At 36.2% G+C, this 14,899-nt stretch overlaps 1 protein-coding gene across 2 annotated transcripts in view; it reads left to right on the forward strand.

Moving 5' to 3' along the window:
* The window catches only part of LOC110459031 (pyrokinin-1 receptor-like), a 204,864-nt gene that overhangs the window by 179,666 nt on the left and 10,299 nt on the right, over positions 1–14,899 (forward strand). For both annotated transcript variants that reach the window (XM_021511060.1, XM_021511059.1), the window contains exon 3: positions 13,136–13,261. In XM_021511060.1, coding sequence (XP_021366735.1) covers positions 13,136–13,261 — 126 coding nt within the window. The remainder of the gene's footprint in view (positions 1–13,135; positions 13,262–14,899) is intronic.

Here is a 14,899-nt window from a genome sequence, read left to right on the forward strand (position 1 = left end):
TTGACACTGTGTTCTTACTATTTTTTCTCATTTATTTTTAAACAAATTTATTTATTTTAGAATATAACCTATGCTATATTTGACACTTTGTAAACCCTTTGGACCTAATTCAGTCATTGCTTTCACATACTATTGAAGGGAACACCATTTAACCATTTAACTAAACAAAGCTTGAAATCACACGTTTGAGGAAAAACAAAACAAATTACCTACCGTCTAAAATATCTCATCCACTTTGTCAAGGGACATAATGTTAATTAACCGAAATATGATACCGGGTTGAATGTCACACAAACGGCAGTGCTCTCCGCTTACAATATGGCGCGGTCATATAAGTGTTCGGCAGACGACTATCACACCATGTGGTTATCCTCTATATCATTGATATGACGCTATAACGGTACGTAACTCTGATTACGAATTATTCTTTAATATATATCACGAACCAAGTGTCCATACTAAAGTTGTAGCAGTCTGTATTTTGCGCGTAAATGCCATAATTTCACTATAAACGATTCAGATGTTTGTTTTATACTTCGTCGGTTCACAACAGTAATTGCCTAACTAATGTGAGCGGGTTGCTGATTGGCTGATAATGAGAAAAACTCAACAGAAGCGACATTTTGAATGGATGATGGTGACGACGTCTAGACATGGTATTGCGGCACAATGAGCATAAAAGCCGGCGGCAATAAGCACGGCTGTATTTTGTCACAGACAGTAGCCATAGTGTTCACTGAGTGTTGAAATATTAAGCTGAGCAGTATAAATGTGATATAAATTAAACAGCGGAGTAGTTAGAATGGCATGACAGAATATAGATAACATAAGGAGAGAGAGATAACTTAGTACTATAAAATTGTTAGCTGTGCTGGCTACACCTTCTGTGCTTAGTACATGGAATACCTTTACCAAAAAATGGTAGCGTCAAAGACTTTTTAATTAATCAATTTTCTGGTTTATTGGTATATTTTTCAAACATTATGGTATTGATATTTTTACATGTAAAGACAATAACGCATTTTATTAAGTTACTGTTTTATCTTCTCTGCTTGGTAGTACCGTCTCCGTTGGTAGCACCTTCATGGTAGCACCTTCACTGCTTGGTAGCACCTTCTTGGTAGCACCTTCACTGTTTGGTAGCACCTTCACTGCTTGGTAGTACCTTCTCTGTTTGGTTGCACCTTCACTGTTTGGTAGCACATTCACTGCTTGGTAACACCTTCACTGCTTGGTAGTACCTTTTTACTTGGTAGTACCTTCTCTACTTGGTAACACCTACTTGGTAACACCTTCTTGGTAGCACCTTCACCTTCTTGGTAGCACCTTCACTGTTTGGTATCACCTTCACTGCTTGGTAGCACATTCACTGCTTGGTAGTACCTTCTCTACTTGGTAGTACTGTCTCTACTTGGTAACACCTACTTGGTAACACCTACTTGGTAACCCCTTCTTGGTAGCACCTTCACTGCTTGGTAGCACCTTCTTGGTAGCACCTTCACTGCTTGGTAGCACCTTCTTGGAAGCACCTTCACTGCTTGATAGCACCTACTCGGTAGTACCTTCACTGCTTGGTAGTACCTTCACTTTTTGGTAGCACCTTCACTGCTTGGTATCATCTTTACTGCTTGGTAGCACTTACTTGGTAGCACCTTCTCTACTTGGTAGCACCTTCTTGGTAGCACCTTCACTGCCTGGTAGCAGCTTCTTGGTAGCACCTTCACTGCTTGGTAGCACCTACTTGGTAGTACCTTCTCTGCTTGGTAGTACCTTCACTTTTTGGTAGCACCTTCACGGCTTGGTATCATCTTTACTGCTTGGTAGCACTTACTTGGTAGCACCTTCTCTACTTGGTAGCACCTTCACTGTTTGGAAGCACCTTCACTGCTTGGTAGCACCTTCTTGGTAGCACTTCAACTGTTTGGTAGTACCTTCACTGTTTGGTAGTCCCTTCTTGGTAGCATCTTTACTGCTTGGTAGCACCTTCACTGCTTGGTAGCACCTACTTGGTAGTACCTTCACTGATTGGTAGTACCTTCACTTTTTGGTAGCACCTTCTCTACTTGGTAGCACCTTCACTGCTTGATATCACCTTTACTGCTTGGTAGCACCTTCTCTACTTGGTAGCACCTTCACTGTTTGGAAGCACCTTCAGTGCTTGGTAGCACCTTCTTGGTAGCACCTTCACTGCTTAGTATCACCTTCTCTGCTTGGTAGCATCTACTTGGTAGTACCTTCACTGCTTGGTAGTACCTTCACTGTTTGGTAGCACCTTCTCTACTTGGTAGCACCTTCACTGCTTGGTATCACCTTCTCTGCTTGGTAGCACCAACTTGGTAGCACCTTCATTGTTTGGTAGTACCTTCACTGTTTGGTATCACCTTCTCTTATTGGTAGCACCTTCTTGGTATCACCTTCTTGGTAGCACCTTCACTGTTTGGTAAACATTCTCTGAATTGTCATTTTTACCTGTTTTACTTTTTGCATTTACACTTCTAAGAGCGTGCCTCGCATTTTCATTATAACCGTTCATCATATGATTTTGAGATTGAACATAGTGCGGGTCAAATATGAGGTAAGGCGGACACTATCTCGGCGTCCATGCCGCGGGAATGGCGACTGAAAGTTCTGTAGCAGACCAGAGAGACGATACGACTTTCCATGTCGATTTTTGACGAGGTACAGCCAATGACTAGTTTTACTCACTCTTCATGAACAAGACCTAGAGACGCAGACAATTAAGGCCAATGACATATCACCAGAGATACTTGTGGAATTGCGAGACAAAGATCCTGACTTTATGCATATTCTAGGGTTTATGTGTACGGGATAAAAGCCTCCTTGATCTGAAATAAGGGGTTTGGGTGAAGCTTTCAAATACTATTATTCAAGATTTGGATCTTTCCAACTTGTAGATGGAGGGTTATCTAGACAACCGAAATTCCAATATAGGTCGTGGTATTAAAAACCACGAGTTAGAACTTAGTTTTCTGGTGGACTATGATTTTTAAGAATTACAAAAGAAGTGACAACTACAAAAGCATTACAGGGCTGGCGGCAGCACAATGTATAAGGAAATGTTATAGCATTAAAAATGAACTAATTGATACCCCTGTAGTTATCCGTAAACTGATATTAAATATAACGCACTGACACAAGCTCTCACGATTAATTCAGCCTATACTAACTTGTATGCTTAAATATAGTATATCAAATCCTAAAGTACATTTTATATGTATATGTGATCACATGTTTCAAAATGAATGAGAATGTTGAATACGTTTACACTAATGTTTACATCATTTTATATACAGGTGATTTTAAAATTAATTTCACCCATTCCCTTTTGCACCCCAAACTATTCTTTTGATCAAGAATATTCACATATATAACGGAAAAATACAGCACTGCACCCTTTAATGGGTTTTTTTTAACCTGGGAATGAAGAGACCAGAAAATGACCGATAACGCAATGAACCTTGCTGAGAAACCACACAGTTCCGTACCTTTATATGCATGCTCTGGTCCCGTTCATTATAACATAAAGTTTGACTTAACTAACGGGAATATTTTATTTTAAAAATACAATCATAAATTCACAAAGGCATTGTATTCTCATATGCATCGATCTGGAAGAATACTCGATGGCTGGAGGCCAGTCGTGTTAATTTCTTTCGTTGATTTCAATATCCCGAAGCATTTCTTAATATTGATTTTAGTATCATTGTTATAAATACTGTTCACGTATATCTTTTAAAAAGCGATTCATTTTGCAACTTCTGCAGCGAATTGCAAACTGCATGATTGGATAGAATTTCTAACTGAAGCATATTTTTATTCCTTGTAAATTATCTTACATAATCCGAGAAATTGATTTCAATATCCAGTTGAATAAATTTGTCTGTGATTCCTTTAGACTAACTGTTCTATTCTTGATGTCTGCAAGGTATTAAAATGAATACAACATATCAAATTACAGGAAAACATTATTCACCAAGAGAAACTTAATTGGGTAAGACGTCTTTAGAATCGAGACCGGGTTTCACCACGTGTCGTAAAATGATTTCAAGCGCCCCTATTGTGGCACGTCTGCTCCACTTTGGTTGACAGCGGTGTATATATTTTGGATGCGAGAAATGTTTGCTTACTCAATATTGCTCGCCAAAATTCGAGGTAAAAAACGATTAAAAAAAAAGATAGCAATGTAGACCCTATTTCTTCCGCATGTAGATTTTGTATGTATTTATGTCTGTCTTAGTTTCTAACTTATTGCTGCTTTGAGGTCTTTTGGTGTCATCTAGGTTAACCATTCTTATTGCTTGACTCTATATTGGATTAAACAAGCAAGAAAAAATGTTAAATTATAGTTTCGTTTCTTCTCATTTACCAAAAGTTTTATTTTGTCTAGAGCGATCAATTCGTCACCAAGATATTAGATTCGTTGATGTATTGCTTTGTTTATTGCACAAGAGGTATACATTTGCCAGTCTGCAATTCAATCACAGGCAATGACATTCCTTTCTGCGTTAAGGTAAACTTCGTTTGCTTACAAATAAGTCTTGAGTATGTGGCATAGACGTAATAATGGCTTTTCCTAGGTAAATTTGTATCAATGTGTTATCAGTGTTTTATTAAAAGTTTTATATGTATTTTGGATATGTTATAAATAATTTAGTGTAAAGTATGTGTTTTAAAAGTATATGAGGGTGACTATAAGACTCTGTGATGCCAGGGATGAAGGATAGGGAAATTTCACCCGAGGGGTTTTCAAATTTGGTAAAACCCGAGGCTTTATACTTTACACTAAATTATTTATAACATATCCAAAATACATATAAAACTTTTAATAAAACACTGATAACACATTGATACAAATTTACCTAGGAAAAGCCATTATTACGTCTATGCCACATACTCAAGACTTATTTGTAAGCAAACGAAGTTTACCTTAACNGTAGTACATTTATAACAATACATTGCCATAACAAAGGTATATTATCACGTGGGTAACTGTTTCATGTGAAGGAACAATCATAACAGCCCTTTCATTGAAAGAACCCTTTGTACGAATCTGATCATTACTTCTGCTATCATTCAACCCAAATAGACAAATGACAGCCGCAATACAAAAAGACTAAATTGGAACAAAAGTGCGATACGGCAGACAAAAACAGAAAGAAGAGACAGCAAGCAAATGACATAACTAAAATTGCAAAAACGAAGGTAAAACCAGACGCTCCCGAAAGACATTTTGTGCAGCACATATGAAACATTCGTCATGATCTCGTGTCAAATTCAAGAAAGAAAGTTGATTTCAAACAATCTCATGCGAGGGTATACAAAATGGAACAAATTTCATAAATACGATGCAGCGTTTATATTTTGAAATACAAATAAATGTTTTGGTTTTCTTTGGTATCAGAGATAATACTGTTTTTCGACAATTGCAGCTTACATTCTCTGACAACCTTTTATATGTTGTTCCTTAACAAAATTGCGAAATTCAGAAAAATGAAATGAAAACAGTTCCCGGGAAATGGTAAGATGCGCTATCAAACTTCATATCATAAAGGCATATTGTTCAAATAAAAAATTAAATAAAAAAAAAATAAAAAAATATCAGAAAGTCTCACAAATTCTTGAAATGAAAAGAAACATTTTCAAGTTGTATAATATATCTTATAAAATCACAATTGAATTATATAAGGCTGTGTATCAATCTGTGTACCCGACTAGCTCAAAATACAAGCGATCCTGACCCAACTACTTATATAAAGGTTCTCCATTAATACAGTCACGTGCTGTTTATACACAAAATGCAAAACTTACAACACTCTAAAAAATCAGTTTATACAATCTTGCCAAAACGTTAATGTTGTGAATAAAGTGCAAGGCCTTTATTAACAGCCCAAGCATTGAATTAAGATTCTTTTCCAGGATCAGTGAGGGTTATGACACTTTACTCTATTGATCTTTCATTAAAACATTTGACTTTAAAATGTAAAATACATTAGCATTAATAGTGAACAAAATGTAGGAATTTAATAGCTGTTTGCGCATAAGGATGATTGTGAGCTGAATAAACGACCAATTAGTACGGTTTTATCTCGACGCTTAATGGAACTGGAATAAGTCCGAATGATTTTCTCTTGATTTCCTTGTCATATGCAAGACAGTAAAGAGAGCAAGAAAGCTGTTGGCAGTTTCCCGTGTTCATGAATCAATATCAATCAGTATGAATTCGGAACTTTTAATAGTTTCGGTTAAACTGTATCTATCTTGTACTACTCACTTTTATTAAGTTTCATTAACCTTACATAAAAGTTCAAAGAAAGTGGCCAGGTTGAACGCGATATAAAAAGTACAACTTCCCCTTTGTTGTACTTAAGCTGTTCTCCTAGAATGTTCAATGCATTGGACTTTCTTCCTCGAAGACAGCTCACTGATGCGTTTTTAATTGACATATAAAAGAATTTAAGCAAAAAAGATGCAACTATTAAAGACAGATTGACTTCTGCCGTTCCCGGGAGGTTGTTTTAGAAGTATGGGGGGACGATATGGCTCTCGACCCGGTTGAAGTGTAATTAGTTTTGTCACAGTATGGATATTGCTTGTAATGTTACGAGACGTGTAGGACAAGGGCGATGGCGATTACGTAACGCATGCTGTCATGATATCTGATACAATCTGATGTGTTCAGAGTCGCTGAGACCTCTTGGGAATATTCTGCGGGATTACTGTTTGGTATCTGCAGTAGCATCTCTGCAGTGCAATTTTAAGATGGACCATTAATTGATGATTAAACACACCGCCAATTTTATGCTCCACATATTTTGACGACTGAATTAAACACAAAATGTTGCAGGTCCCATAACTTTCAATGTAGTTTCATTTAATGAAGTTTGAAAGTCTTGCTTTACTGCTGTGTAGTACATATGTAGATATACATTACCCGACACGTTGAGTGTTCCCTGCCCAACCTGTAGTTCCCGTCATGTAATCTTCTTTCAGTTCATCGAAATTACCTTAGCTACTGACGTTCTAAAAAACTCGACGTGGTTTTTAAGGACTGAAATACCTAAATTGCATAACTTTAACAAAAATAACATCATGACGTCGCTCCCGGTGTAGATAAAAATAACCTTAAATAGAAAAAAGCAGGAACACATTCTACATTTGGTGACGAATATAAAGTTGTTTTTCGGGAGCGATATGTTCTGTAAGTCGACTCTTTCGTAAGTTCGTTCTGTTATATTGACTCTGGTATACCTGTGTATTGACTCGTTGGTAAGTTTGCCCTTGTATATTGACTGGTATATCTTGTCACTGTGTGTTGGCTCTTTGGTAAATGTGTTCTCGTATATTGACTCTCGTACGCATGTACATTGTCCCTGTGTATTGACTCTTTGGTAAATTTGTCCTTGTGGATTTAATAGTTTATTTTGTCCCTGTAAGTTGACTCTTTCGTAACTTTGTACTTGTGTATTGACTGGTAAATGTATATCTGTCCCTGTGTGTTGTCTCTTTGGTAAATTTGTCCTTGTGAATTTAATGGTTTATTTTGTCCCTGTAAGTTGACTCTTTCGTAACTTTGTACTTGTGTATGGACTGGTAAATGTATATCTGTCCGTGTGTGTTGTCTCTTTGGTCAATTTGTCCTTGTGAATTTAATTGTTTATTTTGTCCCTGTGTGTTGCCTCCTTGGTGTCCTTGTGAGTGCTTTGGTAGATCTTGTCCCTGTGTGTTGACTCTTTGGTATCGTCCTTGTGTAATGACTCTGGTAGATCTTGTCCCTGTTAGTTGGCTCTTTCGTAAATTGTCCTCGTGTTATGCCTGGTATATTGACGCTGACGCTTTGGTAAATTTGTCCTTAACTAATGACTCTGGTTTATTTTGTCCCTGTGTGTTGACTCCTTGGTGTCCTTGTGAGTACTTTGGTAGATCTTGTCCCTGTGTGTTGACCCTTGGTAAATTTCGGCTTTGAGTGTTAATGCTATAGACTATTAGTTTATTCTGCCCTACTGAAATGGCGTTGTGGTATGTTGTGTTCTGCCCAATTGAACTGCGCCCAATATCTAATGCTTACCTATCAGTTGACATGCAGTTCTTTTCTGCAGCATTTATTTGATTTACTGCATGAGGTAGGCGATGAAGAAATTTTAGAAATAACTTCGATTGCGAGATTAGGTATAAAGAGGGTGTCAATATGATTTCAGATTATGCTGGTTTTCGTAATCAGAGTTGGTATTAATAGTGTTCTATTGTGTCAAACTATTTCTGTTCCAGTTATTCTACTGGGATGTTTGCATCTAGGCTGACGAGAACGCACGTACCTCATTGTTGTTTGATTTGATTTTTGGATGTGATATTTCTAAGTCTATTATAATTTAAGACCTGTTCGCTGTGCCTTTGAAAATGTTAGTTGTGTATCCCTTTCCAACTGCAGACCAAAAATACTATAAAATTTCAATGTAGTTTTTTTATACTTACTTGCACTTCTACCTCCCCTGAATTTTGTTTTGAATATAACTTAACTACGACAGTGCCAAAAATGACCAGTTGTTCAGGCATGTCAGTCGGTTAGAGCGAGCGTGATCGGAGTTCCAAGATTGGCCCCGTTGTATCTACTTTAATAATGCTGTTGCTGATTCGAAATTTGTCATAAAAAGTCTGCAGAAATGATTTATCAAAATTATTTCCATGCAAGTAAAAACAAATTACATCATTCATGTGTTAACAAAAGAGCATTGACAAACCTATTACACCTATTAATAGAAAGCAAAATACCGTCAAATGTGCACGAGCGGCTACCTCCATTAACCAATAAATGTTCAAACACATTCTTCATTGGAATATATCCACCACAGCGTCTCATTTGTTGGAATAAATAACAATAAATTAAGAGCCATTAACCGAATTAAGAGTTTACTGCTGAACCTGCCTTTTTCGTAGTATCTTTATAAAAAAACTGACTGTTGTTTTAATAAAACAACAGAATTATAATAGAGAAAAAAATACAATTTAATAGGGTGTAAGACATCTGCACTACAAATATAGAAATAACAAAACACAAGTTAAAGACATTTTTGTCATCTGACAATTAGAGACGCAACACTATTAGTTAAAATTCGTTTTTAAATTTTCAAATTTTTATTTTGATTATATTTTAAAATATGCGTTCGATTAGTTTCTTAAGCAATTTATTTCAGCTATTTATATCTAACTTGATTAACTACATTTCCTGACAAATCGATTTTATGTATAAACTATGTTTCTTAATAAACAGGTCAGTTTCACCGTTTAAAGCAAAGATTGAATAAAATATCAATATCTAATTTGTTTTATATGAAAGTAATCAACTGTAAATTAAATTATTTTTCGATCATTTCGCTCGAAACGATCTCCAAAATAACTGCGAGGCTCTATTTATACGTCTGTAATTTGAAACATGATACAGCTGGTAAAACGAGTTTGATAATTGTGTTCACCGATAGAAAGAATCTTTATAGTGTCAACATCCATGCTAACAGCTATAACTTATAAAACATCTACCATTTAAAAACACATAACCAAGAGTAGAAGCAAATAGTGTTTTTTTTTACTGGGTTTAGCGTCTCATTAAGACTTAGATAATTTGAGTACCTGCCTCCATGTGTGTAATGCATGCCTGTGTGTTTGTGCGTGTGTGAAGCGTGTACTGTTGGCGGTATATTGGTGTATACTAAGGGTGTTTGGGATATGCATTTTTTAAATTGACTCGCAAAACAACTAAAAACGTGTTACTGAAGAAAAAATCATCTATTCACAAGAACTTCACAAAAACACGAAAATGGCGTCTGACAAATATCACAGGGCAAATAATAACGTGACATTCATATTGCATTGCTGCAAAGATTAAATGCGGACAGGTAAACTTTTGATAAATAGTTAAAATGAGCTAGCATTTAGCTTCATTTTTCCTGATTACATATCAACACCTTTCCATATTTTCTCAAACCGTATACTTCTCCGTGATTTGGTTGATTTGCCACGCGCAGTATGGATAGCTGAACATGAGCCTTATCTTGGCCCCGACTCAAATCCGTCCGCACGCGGCGTATCTGGTACATTCTAGTTCAACACGTTACAGTAAATCACGTCTCAATTGCATTTCATTTGTATGATTGTTAATACTTTTGAGGTTTATTAAGATATTTATAAGGTGCAGTATGTGATAAAAAGGTTATAATATGACCATATTAATATGCAATCTCGTATTTGCCCTCCAGCAGCCAAGATATTACAAAAGAAATAAATATTGTAATGCACCTCGTCGCGATATGAGTTCTTCCTGTTTTCGATTACTCGTGCTGTGAACGAGATGGGATTTATCCCCTGAATCATATCATTTTGTGTGCTTCGTTCTGATATGACGGAGCCAGACGCATATTCCTCTTCCTGTCAACTAACAACACCCTATGTTTTCCAGAAGGGTACACGCTACTTCAGCAAATATATCAAATGACACCATATCAATGCCATACCATATCGACCAGATGACTTCCGTCCGATCCAGGAAACAACAAATGTCACCATCTATTTCAGACAAGATACACGTCTGTAGTTGTTTTAAGTATAATAGATAATGAGTGTATATAGTGGAGAATTAGGTGAAGACTATAACCTCAAAAGTATGTTTCCATTCCATCCCCGGTAGGTTTGGGAACTAATAGACCTGCTGTATCCAGCTGCATGTCGTAAGAGGCAACTATGTTGGACCCCCTGCAGAGTGCGGTTTTTTTGTGGGTTTTTTTGTGGTTTTTTATTGGGCGGGGGGGAGGGGGGGGGTTGTCTTCTGCTACAGTGACGTTGTAGACCCCAAGCTTCTGACCCATTCCCAATACTCGGGATCTTTATCTTTTTTTCTCACATACAGAAAGTTTTTTTGTGATTTTTTTGTTTTCATATGCTCTTAGATGTTACGAGGACGTTGAAACCAGAACTAATTTTCATTTTCCTTAAAGAAGCGCTGATATTTGTCGTGTTTGTATTGAAGTCTTGCAGAAGAGCAAATGAAGACATTTTTAGTTAGGATATCATGTTAGTTTTTGTTCTGACTCAGTTCTGGTTCTGTTATGCCTTATATAATATCGCTGTTAGAAATGTTGGTATTGCACTCCTTTTGGTTTTATTTTCTATTGACTATCCTTTATATCATGTTAGCAATATGATTTATTCGTTTCTGGGTTTAGCAATAGTCGTATAAGCACGGCTTCATTGTATCCTTTTGATTAATAAATTAAAACAATAAACCCTAGCATGTACTCAGAAAGATTAGAACTGATTCTAGCCAACAAAATATCTCTTTAATATATATAACATCGACTCATTATCTTTTATCATTATGGTTGATTATTTCTTTGCAAAATCTTGGTTGATAAAACCAAGTTAAATCTGCTTTATAATCTCTAAATAGTTCATACGGACGGCGTCACGAGTGTCCATTAATGCCAAACACGACCCTTAGTTGTTTGGCTGACCAGCAGACTGTCGATGAATGAACGTCTAACCAATAAAATGTAGAATCTTACTCTAGGTCGACTGTTATCACGGAAACACACAATTAACGCAGACCATTAGATGAAGAAATGGTCTCATGGGTATCATTCTGTAAACAAAACACTTGTAAATAATTATTATAGCACCGATTCAAGCGGCGATGTGATAAATGCCAGATTCCTTAATCGAATCAGAAATATTATTGTGATTTGTTTGAACAAATGTTGCGTTAGTCTTTGTGTTATCGGTTCATTGGGGAAACGAGTATGATTTAAAGACCTATTTCCTGTTATCGTGTGTATTTTATGGAAATCATACCGTAGCAGTCAAACACGTCAGTATAGCACCAAATATAGGAAAATAACGTAAACATGGGCCTGTTTTGTATACATTGATACAATACCGTATGGTTTACGGTGTTGACTTTCTTTGGGTTAAAGACATGAACATTGGAGTATCGCACCTTTACGGCCCACCTAGGGTGTGATCATTGTCTGGTATTTCAATATCAATACCTTTCCAGAATGAAACAATTGTGACAATTCGACTTTTGTTCCAAATTGTGTGAAGTATTTGTGCAGTGGCATCTTAATAAATCCTAAATCCTTATTTAGCCAAATTATCAGTGGAAACCACCGTAATATAATCTTAACTCATTCGAAGATTTTTATTACTTTAGCAAAGCCCCTATTAATATTTTAAAAAAGCATTGGAATTCGTTATTTCTCACATTCTGATTAATGTTACATTGGTACCATTTATGATAATACTGATAGTATCCGAAGGCAGTTTTGAGTTCAAAATTACCTTTTCTGTACTTTCCATAGTTTAAACACAAGTTAATAAGAACGTGTAAGCTAAACCATTATTTGAACCCAAATCGATAAAACTATGGCAAAATATGAAGAAAGAGGAAAAAGGATGTTTTATGGAAGGGAGTTTCCGAAGGTAAGCGACCTTCGATTCATCGACGACACTCGCCATATAAATGTAGATCAAATCCGAGTAATGTCACGTTATCAAAAACACAGGGTATGACAAAAAAGCTACCAGAAACATGCATGAGGTTAGTAGTGTATAGACTATCTCCCAATAAGTCATGATGACGACTATATAACTCATAGTCTCAATCAACATAAACTTTCAAAATTGTGGGATGTATGTTTATCCGTCAGCATTCTATCACGAAGATCGTGATGTTTGGAGCAGTCCATTGAACATTGAATTCAATGATATATGTAAACATTTTGTTGGGGTAAACCGGGATATAACTATCATTAAAGGGGAAAAGGAAATATCGAAATTGTTATGCGTATAATAAAACTGTGAACCGTATTTGATCGCAAATAAGCCCCCGCCTCTAGTGAAAAGGGATTAACCAAAAGTAGAAAAGGGGCTTAATTCTTAGTATCCCCTCTTCACAAATGAATGAGTTGAATAAACTATCACGTTGTTTATGCTGAGAGAAAAGAACGATGCACTTGACTGATGTAGAAAGTCTCGTCTCTAGTGACCTTGATAATAATGATATTATTTGTATCAATTTAACTTTTTTCAAACTCATTTAATGTCTATGCGATTGCTTTGTGTTGAACAGTTGCAGTAGTGGTGGCGTTTTTTGTGTGTTGGGCGCCGTTCCACGCTCAGAGACTGACTTCACTGTACATTAAGACTTGGACTCCAGAGGACATCGAGATACACAGCAAACTCTTCTATGTGTCAGGTCAGTACGGGGTCAGCACTGGGTCAAAGGTCAGATATTGGACACAGACGGGTCGGGTAGGACATGTGTTACAGGAAACATTAAAACATCTAAGGCACCTGGTGTCATCTCAAGATTTCATAGTGCCTTTTTTCCTTTTATTTGCTACAATGTATCTCCTCAGTTGTCTTTCATTTTGTTTTTACCTGTTATTGTCCATTTTGTTTTTTGTGTCTCCTTATTTTCTGTTGTTAACTTTCAACTTGTCTTAAGGTTTGCTGTTTTTCTTTTTGTTTTGATGTCACCTAAATGTCTGTTGTTGTCTTTCCTTTTATTTTGGTTTCTCTTCAGTACCTATTGTTGTCTTTCCCTTGGTTTTGGTGTCTCCTCAGTTCCTGTTGTCTTTCATTTGTTTAATGTCAACTCATTTCCTGTTGTTGTTTTTCCCTTGGTTATGGTGTCTCCTCAGTTCCTGTTGTCTTTCATTTGTTAAGATGTCAACTCATTTCCTGTTGTCGTTGTTCCCTTGGTTTTGGTGTCTCTTCAGTACATATTGTTGTTTTTTCTTTTGTTTTGTTGTCAGCGCATTACCTGTTTCCCTAGTTTTGGTGTCTCTTTAGTTCTTGTTGTCTTTCATTTGTTTAGATGTCTGCTCATTACCTGTTGTTATCTTTCCCTTTGTTATGGTATCTGTTCAGTTTCTATTGTTGTTTTTACTTTTGTTAAGATGTCACCTAATTCCTAGTGTTGTCTTTCCGTATGTTTTCGTATTTCCCCAGTTCCTTTTGTTGCCTTTCCCTTGGTTTTGGTGTCTCCTCAGTTCCTGTTGTCTTTCCATTTTAGATGTAACTTAATTTCCTTCGTTGTCTTTCCCTTGGTTTTGATGTCACTTCAGTTCCTATTGTTGTCTTTCCTTTTGTTTATATGTTACCTAATAACCTGTTGTTGTCTACCCTTTTGTTTTGGTGTCTTCTAAATGCTGAAATATTAATGAAATGCATATTTTATATGGTGACCTACATTGTATAATAACAAAAACTCTGTTCAGCAACCTACAACATGTTAAGGTACGTTTCTATTTATACCTACTAGCTTATGAGAAAAGCTACCACCAATAGGCGAGCTATACTTGTTCTCCGACAGCTCTTATTATTTATGAGTTTTTTTTAAAAATAAGAAAATGATTTTAACAAAGTAAAGTGGGCTCCACTACAATTATGCAATTATGCACTACATCTCATTACAGATTGCTGGCGTTTGTAATAGCCTTAGTAGGTGTTACTGAACGACGTAGTCAGATAGATTGTTACATAACATAATAAAAGGCTTACATCACGTACTGTTTCACATCATTTCAACCCTGGGGTTTAAACAAAACGAAGAGTACGTTAAACAAAATGATTACTGTTATGATGAATGATATCGTGATTTTGATACTCTTTTAAACTCTTGTGGTATACCATTTATATTCACTATTTATACATTACTTCATATGGCTATATCGTAATACAAGTACATAATCAAGATAGAGTGAATACATTTGGACAGTTAGGTGAGTAAACGGCTCTAAAACCAATAACGCTTCTACTTTCCAGCCTGAAATTGAGAATTTGGCTATGACGATATGTCTGGTTGCTGTCAAAATGGGATTTTCGACCA

The sequence above is a fragment of the Mizuhopecten yessoensis genome, unplaced genomic scaffold, assembly GCF_002113885.1.
Source record: "Mizuhopecten yessoensis strain PY_sf001 unplaced genomic scaffold, ASM211388v2 scaffold9935, whole genome shotgun sequence".
Classification (NCBI taxonomy): domain Eukaryota; kingdom Metazoa; phylum Mollusca; class Bivalvia; order Pectinida; family Pectinidae; genus Mizuhopecten; species Mizuhopecten yessoensis.